This window comes from Monoraphidium neglectum (genome assembly GCF_000611645.1).
Source record: "Monoraphidium neglectum strain SAG 48.87 unplaced genomic scaffold scaffold00496, whole genome shotgun sequence".
Taxonomy (NCBI): Eukaryota; Viridiplantae; Chlorophyta; class Chlorophyceae; order Sphaeropleales; family Selenastraceae; genus Monoraphidium; species Monoraphidium neglectum.
In genome coordinates, this window is record NW_014013132.1 from 1 (window position 1) to 16,184 (window position 16,184).

General features: G+C 65.3%; 3 protein-coding genes across 3 annotated transcripts in view; 2 read left to right on the forward strand and 1 right to left on the reverse strand.

Annotated features, from left to right (window-relative positions):
- Positions 1–188: 188 nt before the first annotated feature.
- MNEG_3800 (aromatic amino acid aminotransferase I) lies at positions 189–2,110 on the reverse strand (the record flags this gene model as incomplete). The annotated part of the gene is made up of 5 exons (XM_014047717.1): positions 189–585; positions 818–1,026; positions 1,316–1,437; positions 1,680–1,736; positions 2,017–2,110. 5 exons carry the CDS (start codon positions 2,108–2,110, stop codon positions 189–191), a joined length of 879 nt encoding a protein of 292 aa, XP_013903171.1.
- Positions 2,111–2,775: 665 nt separating this feature from the next.
- Positions 2,776–5,424, forward strand: MNEG_3801 (Clusterin-associated protein 1; the record flags this gene model as incomplete). The annotated part of the gene is made up of 7 exons (XM_014047718.1): positions 2,776–2,873; positions 3,085–3,280; positions 3,364–3,498; positions 3,728–3,982; positions 4,165–4,317; positions 4,616–4,752; positions 4,959–5,424. The coding sequence occupies 7 exons, from the start codon at positions 2,776–2,778 to the stop codon at positions 5,422–5,424; spliced, it is 1,440 nt and encodes a 479-aa protein (XP_013903172.1).
- A 7,266-nt stretch (positions 5,425–12,690) lies between these two features.
- The window catches only part of MNEG_3802 (major facilitator superfamily MFS-1), a gene marked incomplete at both ends in the record, with an annotated part of 4,181 nt that continues 687 nt past the window's right edge, over positions 12,691–16,184 (forward strand). The window contains 9 exons of the mRNA XM_014047719.1: positions 12,691–12,735; positions 12,935–12,990; positions 13,217–13,271; positions 13,440–13,529; positions 13,771–13,941; positions 14,171–14,286; positions 14,551–14,737; positions 15,017–15,314; positions 15,505–15,958. Coding sequence (XP_013903173.1) covers positions 12,691–12,735; positions 12,935–12,990; positions 13,217–13,271; positions 13,440–13,529; positions 13,771–13,941; positions 14,171–14,286; positions 14,551–14,737; positions 15,017–15,314; positions 15,505–15,958 — 1,472 coding nt within the window. The remainder of the gene's footprint in view (positions 12,736–12,934; positions 12,991–13,216; positions 13,272–13,439; positions 13,530–13,770; positions 13,942–14,170; positions 14,287–14,550; positions 14,738–15,016; positions 15,315–15,504; positions 15,959–16,184) is intronic.

A 16,184-nucleotide genomic window follows, 5' to 3' on the forward strand; every position in this document is an offset into this window, starting at 1 on the left:
GTGTTGAGAGGGAGGGAGGGGGTAAGGGGGCCCGGGAGGGAGGTAGGGAGGGGCTCGCAAGGGACGGCCGAGATGGAGAGGGAGAGAGGTGTGGACAAATGCCGCAAGGTGGCTGGGGTCCGGTGTAGACGCCAGTGGAATCACAGTCAAAAGACAGCACCGGTTCACGAACACACAGGCATCAATGATTAGCACGTCAACACACGACTGTTGCAAGGACTCTGGCATTCAAACGCAGCAGGCACGCCCGCCTCCACGCTGTGCCGCCCTCGCGAACCCGCCCCAGCCGCCAGGCGCTCACGCTGCAGGCCCGCCAGCCCCGGCACCGCGCCCTCGCCGTCCGGGTACTGCAGCCAGCTGTACGCATCGTCCTCGACGATCACCAGATCATACCGCCGCGCAACCTCGTAGATTTCGGCCCTCCTCGCCGGCCCCATCGCCGCGCCCGTCGGGTTCTGGCCCGACGGGATGACGTACATCGCGCGCGGCATGCGCAGGCCCTCGGCGCGGCGGCGGGAGAGGAGGGATTCTAGGGCGGACGGCAGCATGCCCTGCGCGTCCATCGCCACCGGCAGCAACTCAAAGCTGCGGGGTGGGGGCAGAGGAGCAGGGGCATGAGGGGGAATCGGCCACATTCGGAGGGCACAAGGGGCTGGGCGACTGCACGGCGTAGTGTGCGCGCCGCACATAGGCTCCGGGGCGGCTGGATCGCCAGGCGCACCAACCTGCGCCAGGCAAATCTCCCCTGCTCGCCGCGCCCCACCCCACCACGGCAGCGCCCTGCCCAGCAAAGCATGAGGGACGCCCCCGCGCCCACCCCTTGGGCATCAGCTGCGCCTCGAGGGCGTGAGAGTAGGTGTACTCCTCGAGCAGCAGCGGGTCCCCCCGCTCCAGCAGCAGGTCGAGCACCACGTCCAGCCCATAGGTGGAGCCGCAGGTCACGTTAACCTGGACGGCGCCCTGGGGCCGCTGCTGTGCCAGCGTGAGTGCGTGCAGCCTCGCGCGGAGCGGCTCGTAGCCGCTTGGCTGGGGGCGGTGGGTGGGCAGGGACGGCTGCTGTGGGCGATGGGCACGTGATACTTGGCGGAGCCGCAGCTGACACACCCCGATCGGCTGGTACAACAGGATCTCTCAAGCCCAGCCTCTTCATGTCTGTTGCCCTGCTTGGTGGCGCGAGCGCCACAAGTTCCCACATCGGTGACAGCGGCCCCCAGCCAAGGCCTTCTGGGCAAGGAAGCGCAGCAGCCTCAAGACAGCCGCTTGCTGCCTTCCACGCCGCCTTCAGCACGCCAGGTGCCAGGCGCACGACCCTCACCGCAAAGCAGTACTGCTGCGCCGCCACCGTGTCCTTGGGGCCAGAGATGTCCAGCACGCCCCCACCCGCCATGGGGCCCAGGCCAAAGCTTATCGAGCTGATAGGGAACGCGTCAGCCGGCGCTGCGCAACCAAACATAAGCCGAGGTTGAGAGCGGGAGGGGGGAGGCGAGTGAGCGCCCCAGTTGAATGCGTGCGGGAGAGAGACAGCCCGCGCGGCTGCGTTGCTGGGTCTTACGGGCTCAAACCTGGGGACGCCGGAGAAGGGCGTCGCCACAAGCAAGGGCATGCACAGCCCGCTGGGCCTGCCGCGAGGGCGATCAGCTGGCGGCGCGGGGTCAGCACCAACCCGGCATGCAACTCACGCAGGCCGCCGTGCATGCCCACGATGCCCGGGACGCCCATGAAGGAGTTGACGATGCCTGCGGAGCGGCGGTGGCGGCGGCGGCGGCGGCGAGTGGTGACAGGGCGCACCGTCAGCAGTGTGCCGACCTGGCGAGGCCCGGGCAGTTTGTCGAGGCTGGCGCGGGCAGAGCCGAGGCACGGCTGACGGCATAGGGCCATTACAGAGTGGCCTATGACAAGGCCCACGTTGTGTTGTGAGGGGCAGGCTGGCCTGGCGCACGGCGACTGTGCGAACGCCCGCTAGCAGGCAGCCAGCCACCAAGGCTTGGCCTGCTGGACAGCCCAAACGACACTCACGAGCCAGCCTTGCCGGCCGCAACGACCGCGCTTTGGCTGTCCACATGCTATTCCAATCCACGGGGCGCACGGGGGCACCGCTATCATTGGTCATCGCGCTGCGACTGACGCCACTGGATTGTGGGGACAGCGAGCAGCGCGCGAGCGCGTCTGAGGTCAGGGCCCTTGCTGCGCCGGCTGGGGGCTGCTGCGGTGGCGAAGCGCCGGGGATTCTGTAATCTGCGATCGTATGTGCCTTTATAGGATGCGCCGAGAGCGTTTTGGCGGTGTGGCGCGAAGACAGTTCGTGAGCCACCAGCGGGCACGCCTCAGTCTGAGTGAGGAAGCAACAATATGGAGGAAATGCGCACTCAGCGCGCAATTGATGCGCCGTTCTCGCCGGGATGGTTGGTCGCAACAATGGCGTGCCACAACGAAGCTGCGTCAAGAGATATTGCGAGCGCGCTACCATATACGAATCCCTTGTTTACAAAAAGCATACAACTTGACCTTTGCATCAGTCGCAAAGCAATCTGTTGCTGACGGTGCGGCTGACGCAGCGAAGACACCACCTGTGATCTTGACTGAGTGCAGGCGTGGCGGCGCCATGAGCTTCCGTGAGGTTAGATGTGAGTGGAACCTGTGTGTTTTGGCGCCGCGCCTGCTTGTGCAGCTCTGTCAGCGCTGCAGTGCCGTGGCGCACAGCCGGCCTTCGAACGCCGCACTCTGCCAAACACTCACCGCCGCGCCCCTGCGACCGCCGCAGCATTTGTGGAGGCGATGAAGACGCTGGGCTACCCCCGGCTGATCTCCCTGGACAATTTCCGCACCCCGAATTTCGAGCTGGTGGCCGACTGCATCCACTGGCTGGTGCACCGGTGCGCCGCCGAGCTTGCCAGCGGCGCCCCGCGCCGGGCCTGCTCACGATGACTTTTACTCATGCCGAGCATGGCCAACGACAGGCAAGGCATGCATTTACTGTGCGCAGAGGGCAGCGCAGCAGTGGCACAGAAGGCCAATTTAAATGCAGGGGTCCTGCAAGTGCAGAGATGATGCGCCACTGCTCGTTGGCGCCCGACGTCCGCGCAGGTTCTACCCAGAGAGCACCATCCCCGGTGACATTGCGACAGAGGCAGAGCGCGTCGCCTTCCTGCAGGGCGTCGCGCAGGCGAGCGCCGCTGCGGCCGGCCCTGGAAGTGCCCGCGCCATGCTGCGCCGCACGTCGCTCTGTTTGGACGCATGCAGGGAGAAGATGCACCGAGCGCTGGGGGCTGTGCTTGGCCGCGTGAGGCAGTGCAGCTGCCGTCTCATCCACGCGTGCGGCTGCGATTTCATGCGACCCCATGCGCAACCCCTGTGTGGCGCCAGATCATGCTGACCAAGGCGCGCATGAAGCTCAACATCAAGCGGCTGTACGCGGCAGACGGCCAGGCGGTGCGGGAGCTGTTGAAGCTGGCCAGCCTGCTGTGCAAGGCCACGCAGTCGGCGGAGCAGGAGGGCGAGGTGCGGACCGGCATGGCTGTAGGGGCGGAGCTTGCGCCCGCTGGAGCGTCTGAGCGTACTGCTGTCAGTCCAGGGGGACGTCGCGGCTGAGCATGCTGCATGTTATTTGCAACAAACAGCACACCTGCAAATAAGGCACAGCTCAAATAGTCACATGTCAAGCCAGTTTGCCGGCAGCAAACTCAGCGCCGCTCGCCACCCCGACCAACGCCTGTGTGTGTTTCTGCAGGACGCCGCCGACGCAGGCGACATGTCTGCCGCCCTGCGCGCCTTCGACCCTCGCGCCGCCAAGGCCCTCGCCGCCGACATGGCGCGCGCGGGCGCCGCGCTGCACGCAGCGCTCGCGGCCGAGCCCGCGCTGCGTGTGGCGCGCGCGCGCGCGCTGGCAGGGGCGCAGGACTCCGAACACGTTGAGCGCTGCATCGCTGAGGCGGCGGCCGGCGTTGACGAGGCGCTCGGCAGCGCACGGGCCCAGGCGAGCTCGGTGGCTTGATGCCGCCCCCAATGTTGCAGCCTTTTCTGCAGCAGCCATTTCTAGAGCCTCCGACCTTGGCCGGGCGCGTTTCAGCTAGCATACCATCATTATTGCTTTGGAGAGAAGGAGACTTTGTTGCACACCCTGTTTGGCTGATCGATGCAATCTGGACCCTTGACCATGCAAAGCAGATCTCAGAGCTGGCGGCCGCCGAGGCTGCGCTCGACGCAAAGCTGGAGCGGCGGCGCGCGGAGCTCGAGCGCGCGGAGAAGCGGCTGGCGACGCTGGCTGCTGTGCGGCCGGCCTACATGGATGAGTACGAGGCACTGGAGGGGCAGCTGCAGGTGGGGTGGAAGCGGTTCACGGGAGAGGTTCCGTTTGGCGGCACAGGCCCAGCGTCCCAGGGGTTGCAAGCACGGCTTTGCTGGCGTGCTCGAGATAAATCCCTAGGCACTGCCTGTTGGCCGTCTCGCTGGTCACTTTCCCCTTCCGCTAATTGCATTACACGAGTTGACTCCCTCCTCCCAGCGGTGCTCAGTCTCACAGGTCCCAGACCCTCCTCTCCTGCATGCCCAGGCCCCCCTCCACCCCACCCTTCCTTCATTCCTTCCCTGCCTCGCGCTCCCCCGCCGCGCCCCCCAGGTCCTGTACACGCACTACCTGGAGCGCCACCGCAACCTGCAGTACCTTGAGGCGCGCCTGGAGGGCTACCACCGCGCGGAGGCGGACGCCATGGACGCGCAGGACAGGCGGCTGAGGAAGATGCAGAAGCGGCTCGCGTGGGTGTCAGCGGCGCGGGCCGCGGGCCCCTGGCACGTTGTTTTTCTTGTTGAGGCCGCCGCCTTTTGACCTGCAGGGTTGACCAAGCATGTGTGAGTGGCAGGTACTGCTGATGCACCAGTGCCTGCGCCTCCCATTACCCCACCCGTTGCCATTCACTAGTCATTCTGAGAAGTGTATTGTATACTGCCCATTGTGGCTGCAGGGATGAGGAGCTGCGCATTCTGCGCGGGGAGCAGCAGGTTGACGAGGGCCGGGCCGGCGCCGCGGCCTCGACGCCCTCAGATTCTGGCAGCAGCAGCGACGGCGACGGCGGCGGCCGCCGTCCCGACCAGCGCGGCGCTGGCGAGTTCGGCGCGGCGCGCGGGATGGGCCTGGGCGCCCCAGTTGCTGCGGCCCCCGCGGTGGTGGGCACGCTTGCGGGCGGCGGCGGTTGGGGCGACGACGACGACGAGGCGAGCATCGACGAAGACACAGCGACAGACGGCCGCGACGTCTCGTTAGCTGGGTCTGGCTCGGACTCAGGCGCTGCCGCCGGCAGCTTGGGCCCCGGCGGGGGCCTGCAGGGCGGCGGCAACGGGGCTGGGGAGTTTCCTTATGGCGGCGGGGATGAAGGGGACGGGGATGATGGGGGCCTGCTGGGCGGCGACAGCGAGGACTCTGGTTTCTGACCGACGTTGTAAAGACCCAAGGGCGGATATTACAGCAGAGAAGGAATAAGGAAGGTGGGTCAGCTTGCGCGTGAGCTGAGCCAGTCAGGGGACAAGTGAGGAGCTGCCATTGAGGAATGCAGGTGATAAACCAGGATGAAGGGAAGCAAAAGTCAACAAATCGCGCCCAATGCGGCAGGAGTTTGGCGGTCACGAAATCCTGAATCCTGGACTGACGTGATGCAACGTTCGTTGTTTGTCAAGGAACCCAAGGGCATGGGGATGCCCCTGGCAATCACTCAAGGTAGCTGATAGCCGCGCTGCGCCACATGCCAGAACCCTAATAAAAAGCGTGCGACGCCCCGTCCCAAAGAAGGCGCACAACACCTGATTCAACGTGGCCAACAAAGGGCGGGCACAGGCTGCCAGCTGCCTTGCAACCAACTGTGCAGATGGGTCACATCTCGCACCGCGATTTACTCACAACGCAAATAGCAGGAGGCCGCATCCAGCAGCTGCTGCAGATAGAACCCCCCACGCGCCCGAGAGGCTGCCTTGGGCAGAGTTGCGGGTGCCTGTGAGCGCGTCAGTCTCGCCGATGACGCCGTTGCCACTGTTAGTGCTGTTCCTGCTGCGGCCGTCGGGCCCCACGCTCAAGTTTGTTTGGACCGCGTCTGCCGCGGCCACCGGCCGCTGGGGCAGCAAGCCATCCGCCGTCAGGCTGGCAATCAGGGACGGGTCGAGCTTGACCGGCTGGCCTGCTTCCAGGCATTCGTGGCGGGCCCTGGCGGCGGTACAGGCGGCCGCCGTGGCGGTGTAGTCATCGCTCGGCAACATCCCGGCCGCGTCCAGCGCGGCCGCACGCGCAGCCGTGCAATGGCCCGACGCCGTGCCGGCGCTGCTGCCGCGGGCAACCCATCTGCAGTTGGGCGCGAGGCTGGCGCATGTAGCGGTGTCGGCCGCCCAAAGGCACGAGTTGGCGGCGTCCAACTGCCGGAACAGGGCCTGCAGGAGGCAGCAGATTCGTGAGAGGGCCGGGGGTTGTTGACTCGAAATGCACATGTTGATTGCATCCGTCGCGCTTCGTATGCTGCATGTTTTCTGTAACAAATCAGCTTTGCCGCTACCAGTCTCATTTCATGTTGCAAATGTGCGCAAGCCTCCCCACAATGGCGGCTGAAACGGGAGGGTCAGGCTGACCTTGACCTCTCCGCAAGTGCCCCAGACGTCGGGGTGGCGCTCGTCCACCTTGTCCTTGTACCCGGCGCCCTGCAGACAGGGGCACCAGCATCGGGGCTCTCTCAAAATGTTTGGGCCTTGTGTGGGATCAGGGGTCGGGCGCCGGCGGCAACCCTGCCATGCACGCGCCAGAAAGCCAGTCGCGCAGGCACTGGCGTGGGATGAACGGCACGCCCGACCCCCGCCCATCAGCGACCGCGCAGCACACCTGGTCCGGTTGCTCCAGGATAGTGATCCAGTCCGCATGGTTGCAGACACCCTCGCCACCGGCGTCCCCAGCTGCCTGCTCTGCCCGGCCGCCCACTAAAGCCCTCTCCCGCTGGAGCCGCCGGCGGTGCCGCCGCGAGCGCCGCCGCGGCGGGATCGCTCCCAGAGGCTCCTGTGTGTCTTGCGTCCACAGGCAGCCGTCGCCGGCGCGGGCGCACTCCGCTTCACTGACGGCCTGGAGCACGGCCGTCAGTGGCACGAGGTGCAAGGGCGGCGCGTCTGGTTCAGGGGCTTGAAGGGGCATACAGTGTGGGAGTCAAGATGCAGCTAGCTCATCTCTAGTCACAATCGATGGAGCTCATCAACCCTCCGTGCACTTTGTGCGGGGCATGCGCCACAATGGGCGCGACACTGCGCTCACCACTGCGCAGGGGAGCACTCGCTCCATCAGGGACCGCGGGCAGAGGGACGCCCGTGACATGGCCTCGGCGGCTGCAGCGGGGTCGAGGACGCAGCTGGGGGCCTGCAGGGGCGTACAGCACGCGTGGCGGATCAGCCCCTGTGGCAGGCGTCCATGGGGTCAGTTGGCGTTGACTGCGAGCAACATCAAACGTTGCGCCACAGCTTGTCAGTCCGCCCACGGCACTGCCTGCTGCCTTGGTGCATGCGCGTCGCGCATCCGTCATGCCACGGCTCGCCGCAATCAACACCCACCGCCTCGGCGTCCCAGGAGCAGCGCTGTGCCACCGCGGCTGTGCATGCTTCAGGGGTCGTCAGCCGGCCGCATGCCGCGTCGGCCGCGGCGGCGCGCAGCAGGAACCCCGGCAGCCCCGCCGTTTCAAGAGGGTCTTGCGGCAAGAAGCCGGCGTCAGAGCTCACAAAGAACGCTGTTGTATGTCATAAGAGGCAGAGAGTGCAGCAGGGGCAAGGGGGTACTGGGAGAAGGCAATAGGAGTAGGAGACTGCTACTCTGCCCTCACAGGGAAGGGGTTGCGCTGCTGACCGCTGCATTGTCTGATGCGCGCCTCTGAAATGCGCGGTTGCTCACCCCTGCCTGCACAGGGCAATCAGGTGCTCATGGTAATCTTTACCTGAAGAAACGTCGCAGGAGGGCCGTGACAGCAAAGGGTCCCGGGACCAGCTGCACGCGCTGGTGACCCAGTGGGGGCGGACTGGCGCGTCCGGTGTCGCTGCGCCACTGCATCCGGCTACGAGTACGTAAAGCACCAGAGGTGCAGCACGCCACGCTTTGATGGAAATGCTGGGCATAGCCACGACTTCTGGTCGGTGCGCGTCCCACAAGGCGCCCCAAAGTCCCGCGGGACAGCTGACGCAGTGTTGATAGATATGGGGCAGAGATAAATTGTTTGAGCCGCCAACTTGATATACGGTAAAAGTCGGTAGCAGACGGTCAGATCATTCCGCAGTGGTCACACTCATTGTCAGACTTGATTAGGACAAGGCCCAAAGCTGGCCGGTGCCCCACAGACCACCAAAATTTCTAAAGATGTCTCGCGATCATACATAACCATCGTGCTGCGCAACCTTGTGGGTCAATGCGAGTCAAGCAGGCATGTGTTGCGGGCATGCAGCCAGGCTTGCGGGCGGGAGAAGGGACAGCGATGTGATGCATACAGCCGCCCAGGCGGTTCAACCAAGACGTTTAGCATGTGCGTCTGTCAACCCGCCCAGGTGAGTGTGCATGCTGCCCACTGTGCGGGTCGCCCGAGCCGACAAACCGTCTGGCAGTCTCGTGAACGCGTGTGAAGTCACTGGGGGCATGAGCATGCACGCGCGCGTGGCTTGGCAGTCTAATGTGTTGAAGCTCGGTACAGATGGACGCCTTGCAAGGATCCACACCTGTAGGCCGAGGCCAAGGCAGGGCAGCGGCAGCACCTGTGGCCAAACTCGGCAATGCCGTTGTCGAGGGAAAGTTGAGGTGGCTCCCGAGCCAAAATTCAGACATCGACAGTGAGCCAATGCCCTGCGCAGCAGTGGAAGCCGACGGTGCAGGTGCGTGCATGCTTGTGCCAGCACCTGCGCCAGCGGTGGGCTGCATTGCCAATCATGGCAGTCCTCACCAAGCCAAGGCCTAGCTGTCCCGGACCCTGAGCCGTGCAGTCGGTAGCCGGCAGTGAAGAGGCCTGCCCCAACGAAGCAGCCGGCGGCGTGCAGCTGCGCACCAACACGGGATACGGCCAGTGGCCAAGGCGATGTCAGCAGGCGGCTTGGAGGATGGGCCACCAGCAGGAGCAGTGCACCCCAGCAGGCAGAGCTTACTTGCAATGACTGCGGATTAAAGGATAGGGCGTCACAACGACAAGGGCGCTCCAAACCCCTCAATTTCTCATCATACATGGGCAAATACAGTACAGCGCTGTAGTCGTAGCAAGTTTGGGGCCTCAAGCTTGCGTCTTATCTTCGAGCATGCGCGCATCGTCGACGCTGCCGCCCTCGTCAGCCTGACAAATTTGCGGTGTCCTTTACACACGCGGGCTCTAGGAAGCGTGGCGTGTTTGGGCCAGCGAAAGTGGCAAGGCAGTACAGTGTGGTTGCACTGAACTGGCACGCACATCCCAAAACCATCAACAGCAGAAGTCACACTGTACCTGCAACACACTGTGCAGCGGGACCATTACCGCAACGGGCCGTGCTTGATGAGCACACTGCTGTGAACCAGCCTTATCAAAGCGGCACGTGCCCAGCCATAACAAGGCCACGTCTATGTCATCAAAACACACGGCTGCACGCAAAGGACACCCTACGGCAGTATCAATTATTGCGCGTTAAACACTGCACGCACACACCTCCAGTCACACAGAGACACATGGGCAACATGCACAGCACCCCGCACTTGGGAGAGGCAGCCACGAGGAGGGATGTGCACTGTATGCCTGTAAGAAAGCCTGAGTACCCACAACTGGAGGGGTCGTGCTTTGCGCACGTGGCAGTCAGGGCGCAAAAATCATTGTACATAGTGCAGAGATGGTACACGGCTACGACCACGCAGGAGCTGAGGTGGCCCCAAGCTGTTGACTCTGGCAGAATCTTCCCACACACACGCCATCACGCATGCACACACACGAAAAGCACAAAAAACAAATGCGCATATGTATGCGCGCACACCCTTACTGATATCAAACATACCAACACACAAGATAGCACGGCACCCAAGCCACATGATAAAGCATGCGAGAACACCGACGGCGAGTGGAACGTGCAAGGGCGAAACCCTGATAGGGCGGTCAATAGCGCCTAAACAGCGCATGCCAAGCGGTTGACTCATGGGCCGCCGGAACGGTCTACACGCTGCCAGACAACCATGGCAAAATTGAGAGCGTGCCGGCGCTGGTGCCTGCTTTGCAGCACGCGTGCGCAGGCAGCGGCCCCTGGTGTCGCGGACTCACGGGTGCGCTACGCAAACGTTGGAGAATGTCAGGTCCCAATCCAGTCAAACAGGCCGATAGACAGCTGCGAGCGCCGCAGTCAAGCCCGGGTCCTTCTGTGCTAACGTTTGTGCACAATACCCATGCGCCGCCTACGCAGAGGCTCGCAAGAGAGGCCACAGTACAATGTCAAACCCCCATTAGGTCAATCGCAACACCCTCCTGTGCTGATGCACGCATGGCACGACCTTGCGCCGTGCTTGCCTCAAGCTGCAGCCTGCGCCGCGCAACGGCAACGGCCGCCGATGCGCCTGATGCATAGGATCCGGAAGTACAGCCGCACAGTCACTCAGCCGCTCGCTGACGCCTGCTACGCCTGCCTGTACGGCACAAACACAGGGCGGGGGATCGCCGACTCAGGCGCCCCGTTCCTCGGCAGGAACCAGGCCGGGGTCAGCTGAGCGCCTGGCGCAGAGACGCGCGCTGTGCGGCGGTGAGGGTCTGCAGGGAGGCAGGGAACTCGATCTGCAGGCGGACGTGGAGGTTGCCGCGGCGTGAGGGGTCGGCGGCGCGAGGCATCCCCTCTCCCTCAAAGCTCAAGACTTGGCCTGAGAGGAGGGGACGCGGCAGGGACGATGGAGCAAGCGTGATGCGTTCGTTGGAGGCGTCACGCCTCCAACGAACGTCGTGACGGCTGCGACGGAATGCGGGATGCAGACGGGCGCTGAGGATGGAGGTGAGGGCGCGTGCTTTGTGACGTGTCCTGTGTGGCGGCTAGAAGCGCCTAGCCCAACACTCGCGTGGGACCCGCCGCAGGGCTGACAACCCTAGGCGGCAGCCAGGGGTACCCGAAGCACTGGCACGGCGGGGCGGGGGGAGGGGGGGGCGCGAAAGCGCGGTGCCGCAGGCGCCACCAACCTGGCTGCGCGACGGCATCCTGTGGGAGCGCAAAGTGGAGGGGCCGCCCGTCGAGCCGCCGCAGGCACAGCCGACCGCCGGTCAGCGCGTCAACCAGCGGGACCACGACGATGGCGAGCAGGTCGTCGCCTACACGCCTGAACGTCTCGTGACGCGCCTCCCGTAGCACGACGGTCACGCCGCCCGCCGCGGCGGCGGCCGCGGGTTGGAGCGTGATGGTGGTGCCCGCTCGGAGGCCGGGGGTGATGGGTACGGCGACTGCGCGGCGGGCATGGCACGCGTCGCTGGCGCCTGGGGCCGCGAGGGCGAGGCGCTTGGTGCAGCCAGTGAAGAGCTCCTCTGTGTGCGCAGCAACAAGGAAAGGACGTTGGTCTTGGGGGCGGCGAGGGCCTCAACGGCGGCGAGGGCCTCACTGCGTGAACGCGTGCATCTGCACTCTCACCCCCTGCCATGGAGTCATCTGGAAACTATCCGGGGCGACCGTGCGTTGCCACGCGCACGCGCCTGCTTTGTGCGCCTGCGTGCTGGGCTGCGTACTTGCGTATGGGCTGTGAGCCATCCTTTGCTCACCTAGGCTGAGCTCGAGCTCCACAGTCGCGGTGCATGTGCGCTCAATATCACATCTCACGCGCTTGGCGCCTGGTGCCGCTGTACTGGCGCACCATGTTGGTGCCCGGCACGCGATCCCAATGTCAGAGAAGTTGTCTGCGTAAGAGGCCATTTCACAGCGAGGGACGCCGCTGCACAAGTCGCGGGTCTATCTAGATGGTGCTCCGGTGTTGAATGTGCAGTCAGAGGCCAGGCCTGAGGCCCCTTATGACGAAATATAAAGCGCTGCATCGACAGCAACATACATTGCGGGCTCCCAATGTGCTTTTGATACAGGTCGAGAGGGAACTGTGCCGTTGCATTGATCGGGCACTGAACTGCCCCCCCACATGATTCGCAGCAGTCGTACGCGAGAAGGTTGCAACCTATTCATATCATCAGAAGGCAACATGTACCGGCCGCACGCGAACTACTGACCATCGATTTGTTTGCACGTTCGTAATCGCTTCGGCCAGTGCGCCCTTGCCTCGATATCGCTAGCCGCAGCAAAGGACACATGAAGTCGTTAACGGGCGCAGCCCGCCAGCTTCGCGAGCTGGCATGCATCGCCAAGTAGCGGCATCCGCGCCGAGCGCCGCTGCTGACGACGACCCGTTTGGCTCCACTGCCACCCTGCTGCCCGGGCCCACGACGCCCAAACCAGTTGCCGCGATGGGCGTTGAGTGTGAGTTGTCCATGCTGCAGGCCTTCATCATTTCAGGCGGGCTCCTGGGATTGAGATGTACCGAGCCATTGGAGCCACGCCTCGTGTGCTGCGCAGCAGCAATCGCCTGACGGCCTCCCTCCGTGCCCTCACCCCGCCTGCGGTGCCTCCGCCTCCTCGTGCGTAGCGTCGCCGCACCCGCCGCCGGCGCTGGCGGCGGCCAGTGGGTTTGTGCACCCTTTCGGCATATGGCGGAGACGGTTTATGATCCTTATGTTTGCGTCAATGATGGCGCTGCTTTCGGCGGACCAAAACCTCCTGGCGCCAAACGTGAGCGCCGCACGGGCCCCCGCCAGCAGACGTTCAGCTGTGGGTGCCTTGCGGCCGTGCGGCCTTTACGCGGCAGCTGTTTGGGCGCGGCCGTAACCGTGCAGGTGGCCAGCCACGTCCACGCGTCACGGCCCAACCCCGCTTTCATCAACCTGACCCCCCATCGCAACGAATGGCTGGCCTGGCATGCATCCCGCAGCTCACAGCAGCGGCGAATGATTTTGGCCTCGACAGCCACCAGAAGGACACTTACCTGTGAGTGCGGCGTGGTGCTGAGGTGGCAGGGGGGGTTGGTGACAGCAGCAACTTAAGCGGTGGACAGGCCTGGTGCGGCCTGGCGGGGGCGGCTCTTCGGCGAGGGGTTTTGCTGCTGTGTGGTTGCCGCAGCTGTCGCTCTGCCCAGGCTGCCGCCGCAGCCTGGCGCTGCCTGTGCTAGCTTTGCTGCGCGGCCGACCCTCATTCCGAACGCTCCCAACGCCAGGGGTGGCTACGTGATGGCGGCTTTCTTCATGATTGGCGCACCGTCAGCCATCATCGTGCGTGGGGCGCTTCGCAGCCTGCACATGGGGTTGGGCCTCGATCTGACGCCTGCGCACTCGGCACACATGTTCTTTTGACATGCACTCAACGCAAGTGCAGCCTGCCGCACGCATTTGCGGGCCCTTGCTCGCTCCGACTCGCCATTGCTCCAATGCAATTCGCAGTGTGGGTGGCTCACCGACAAGGTCAACCGGGTCCACCTGCTGTTTGCCATCATCATCATCGGCCAGGGTCCCTGCCTTTGCACCTACTTTGTAAGCATCCCCCCCTCAGCCTGCACCTTGTGCATGCCGGCAAGTCCGGACGGCGGATGCGCGTTGCACGCAGGCCAGCCTTTGGCAGCAACTCTAGAGGCGCGCTGCCGCGGCGCCTCATCCTGCGACGAGGCCTCCTGAGGTTGCGCCATACTGGCTGTGAACGGCTGGCACCCTCCTCTGTGCACCTCATCCTATCCCATCCTGTTGCCCCTGACCTTCTGCAACCGGCCCCCCACAGGTGACCACCTTTTGGCAGTTCCTGGTGCTGAGGATGCTCACGGGCGTTGCGGTGGGCGGTGTCTTCCCCCTGGTGTTCAGCCTGCTGGGGGACCTCTTCCCGGCCACGCAGCGCGCGGCGATGGCGTCGCTGCTGCAGATAGCCACGGGCCTCGGCATTGGCGCGGGGCAGGTGCGGGCGCGCGCGCCGCGATGGCGCCTGGCTGTCCGATGCGAGCGCGGGGCGGCTTGACGCATGTGTGGGCCGCCGATAATTTGTTTGCTAGTCGGCGTGCAATATTCGACCCATTGTAAGATAGGGCGCAGCCCTCATAGCCGCTGTTGCCGGTGTTTGCTTACACGTGCTCCTCCTCAAGAGTACGCGGCTCGCCCGCTCGCCTGGGACCCCTGGCAACCCGCAGTTCATCGCGGGCATCGTTGGCCCCGCCACAAATTGGCGCATACCCTTCGTGCTGGTCGCGGCGCCGGCCTTGCTACTGGCCCTCATCATGGTGGCCACCACGCGCGAGCCGCCGCGGTGAGGCGCAGCGCACGCGGGCCGGCCCGCCCCGCCGCGGGCGCGCTGGCGCCCTCTGAGCCAGCGGCGCGCGGCTGCTCAGCTAGCGGTGCCGCTCTTGCGGCGCATCGGCTGGCCAAGCGTGCGCCCTGCTTTCGTCTCGCTTCAGCGCCACTCCTCCCGCAGCCTCGTCATGACTGCCCCCTGTCCAAGCACCCCACCACTTTCGCCGCACGCTCCGCGCCATCACCCTTGTCCCGCCTGCCGCGCCTGCCCTGCCCTCAGGGGTGCGTTTGAGGAGGCCCTGCGTCACCAGTATGCAGAGGGCCACGCCTACGAGGAGACCATCTCCTGGGCCAAGGCCAAGCAGGCGCTGCGGTCCCCCAGCAACTGGGTGCTCATCACGCAGGCCATCCCCGGCTGCCTGCCCTGGGGCATGATGCAGACGTACTTCAACGACTACCTGTCGCAGGTGCGTTTTGAAGACCAGGGGTCACGACAAAGTTGATTGAGGATTCCATTCCTGCGGGGGAGAGCCTGGCGTTGCTCCAGTAATGGCCGCCTTGTGACCTCGCGCGGGAGCACAGGGCGCGCCGCTGGCGCTACCCTGGCGCGGCAACTCTTGAATCTTCACCCGTTGACCTTGCCCTTGAGCCCCGCCCCCCTCCCCCTCGTTACGCCTCGTCCCTCCCCTGTGCCCCGCTTCAACATCAAATATTCTGCACCTGCTGTGCCCCTTTCGCCCCCGCAGGAGAAGGGCTTCACCGTGCAGGTGGCCACCCTGGTGCTGCTGCTCTTCGGCCTCGGTGGCGGCGTCGGCATCATCGCCGGCGGCGCCGCCGGGCAGCTGCTCTACAACTGGCGCAAGGAGGCCATGCCCGTCATGGCGGGCGCCTGCATCATGCTGGGCGTGGCCCCTGTCTACTACCTCATCAACGTCGACCTGCAGGCGGCGGGCGTGCCGGCCACGCTGGCGATGGCGGCGCTGGCTGGCGCGGTGGTCAGCGTGGCGGCGCCAAACCTGCGCGCCGCGATGCTCAACGTCAACGGTGGGCCCAGGGGCACGGGCTCGTGTTGACTGTGCGCGTTGAGGCTTGCGTGTTTTTCGTCGTCGAGCTGGCGCAAGCGGCCTTGAGCGTCCTACGGCTGGTGCTGTATCGGGCGTCTGCTCAATTCTACACGAGTTTCACCGCCCTGAGACCAACCAGCATCACCATGCCGCAACCTCCCTCTACATAGAGCCCGAGACGCGCGGCGTGGCGCTGGCGCTGCAGAGCGTGACCGACGACCTCGGCCGCGGCTTGGGGCCGATCATCGTCGCGGCCTTCATCGAAACTCTGGGCGGCCGCCGCAACGCCTTCAACCTGGCCGTCGCCGGCTGGCTGCCCTGCGGCGTCATCATATTCGGCCTCTCGTTCTGCATGCGCAAGGACGAGGCGGCCGTGCAGGACCGGCTGCGGCGGCACAGCCACGCGGCGGCGGTGGAGCGGCGGAGGACGGGCAGCTGCGGTTTGGGGGACGACGTGCTGATCGAGGGCCCGCCCAGCCCTGTAGTAGTCGCGGCGCGCGCCGGCGACGGGGAGCGCTCCAGCAGCGGCAGCATGGGCAGCGGCGTGGACGGCGCCCGCCTGCACGAGCCCGGCGGCACGGTTTTTGCGCACGTGCACCAGCGGCAGCCGTCGCCGCGGCCAGGGTTTGCAGATGCTGCGCTCAGCCCCAGCACGCGGCAGCAGGAGAAGCAGCAGCAAGACCTCCCAGTCTGGCGGCGCCCCAGCCCCATCGACAGCGGCGACTGCAGCAGCGGCGGCGCCCCACGCGCGCACGAGAGCCCTCGCAGCAGCAGTGGCGCCGGCAGCCCGGTCCCCGCCTCGCCGAGCGGAACCCCGCACATCCCCCTCCTGCCGCCCCCGCCGCGGCTC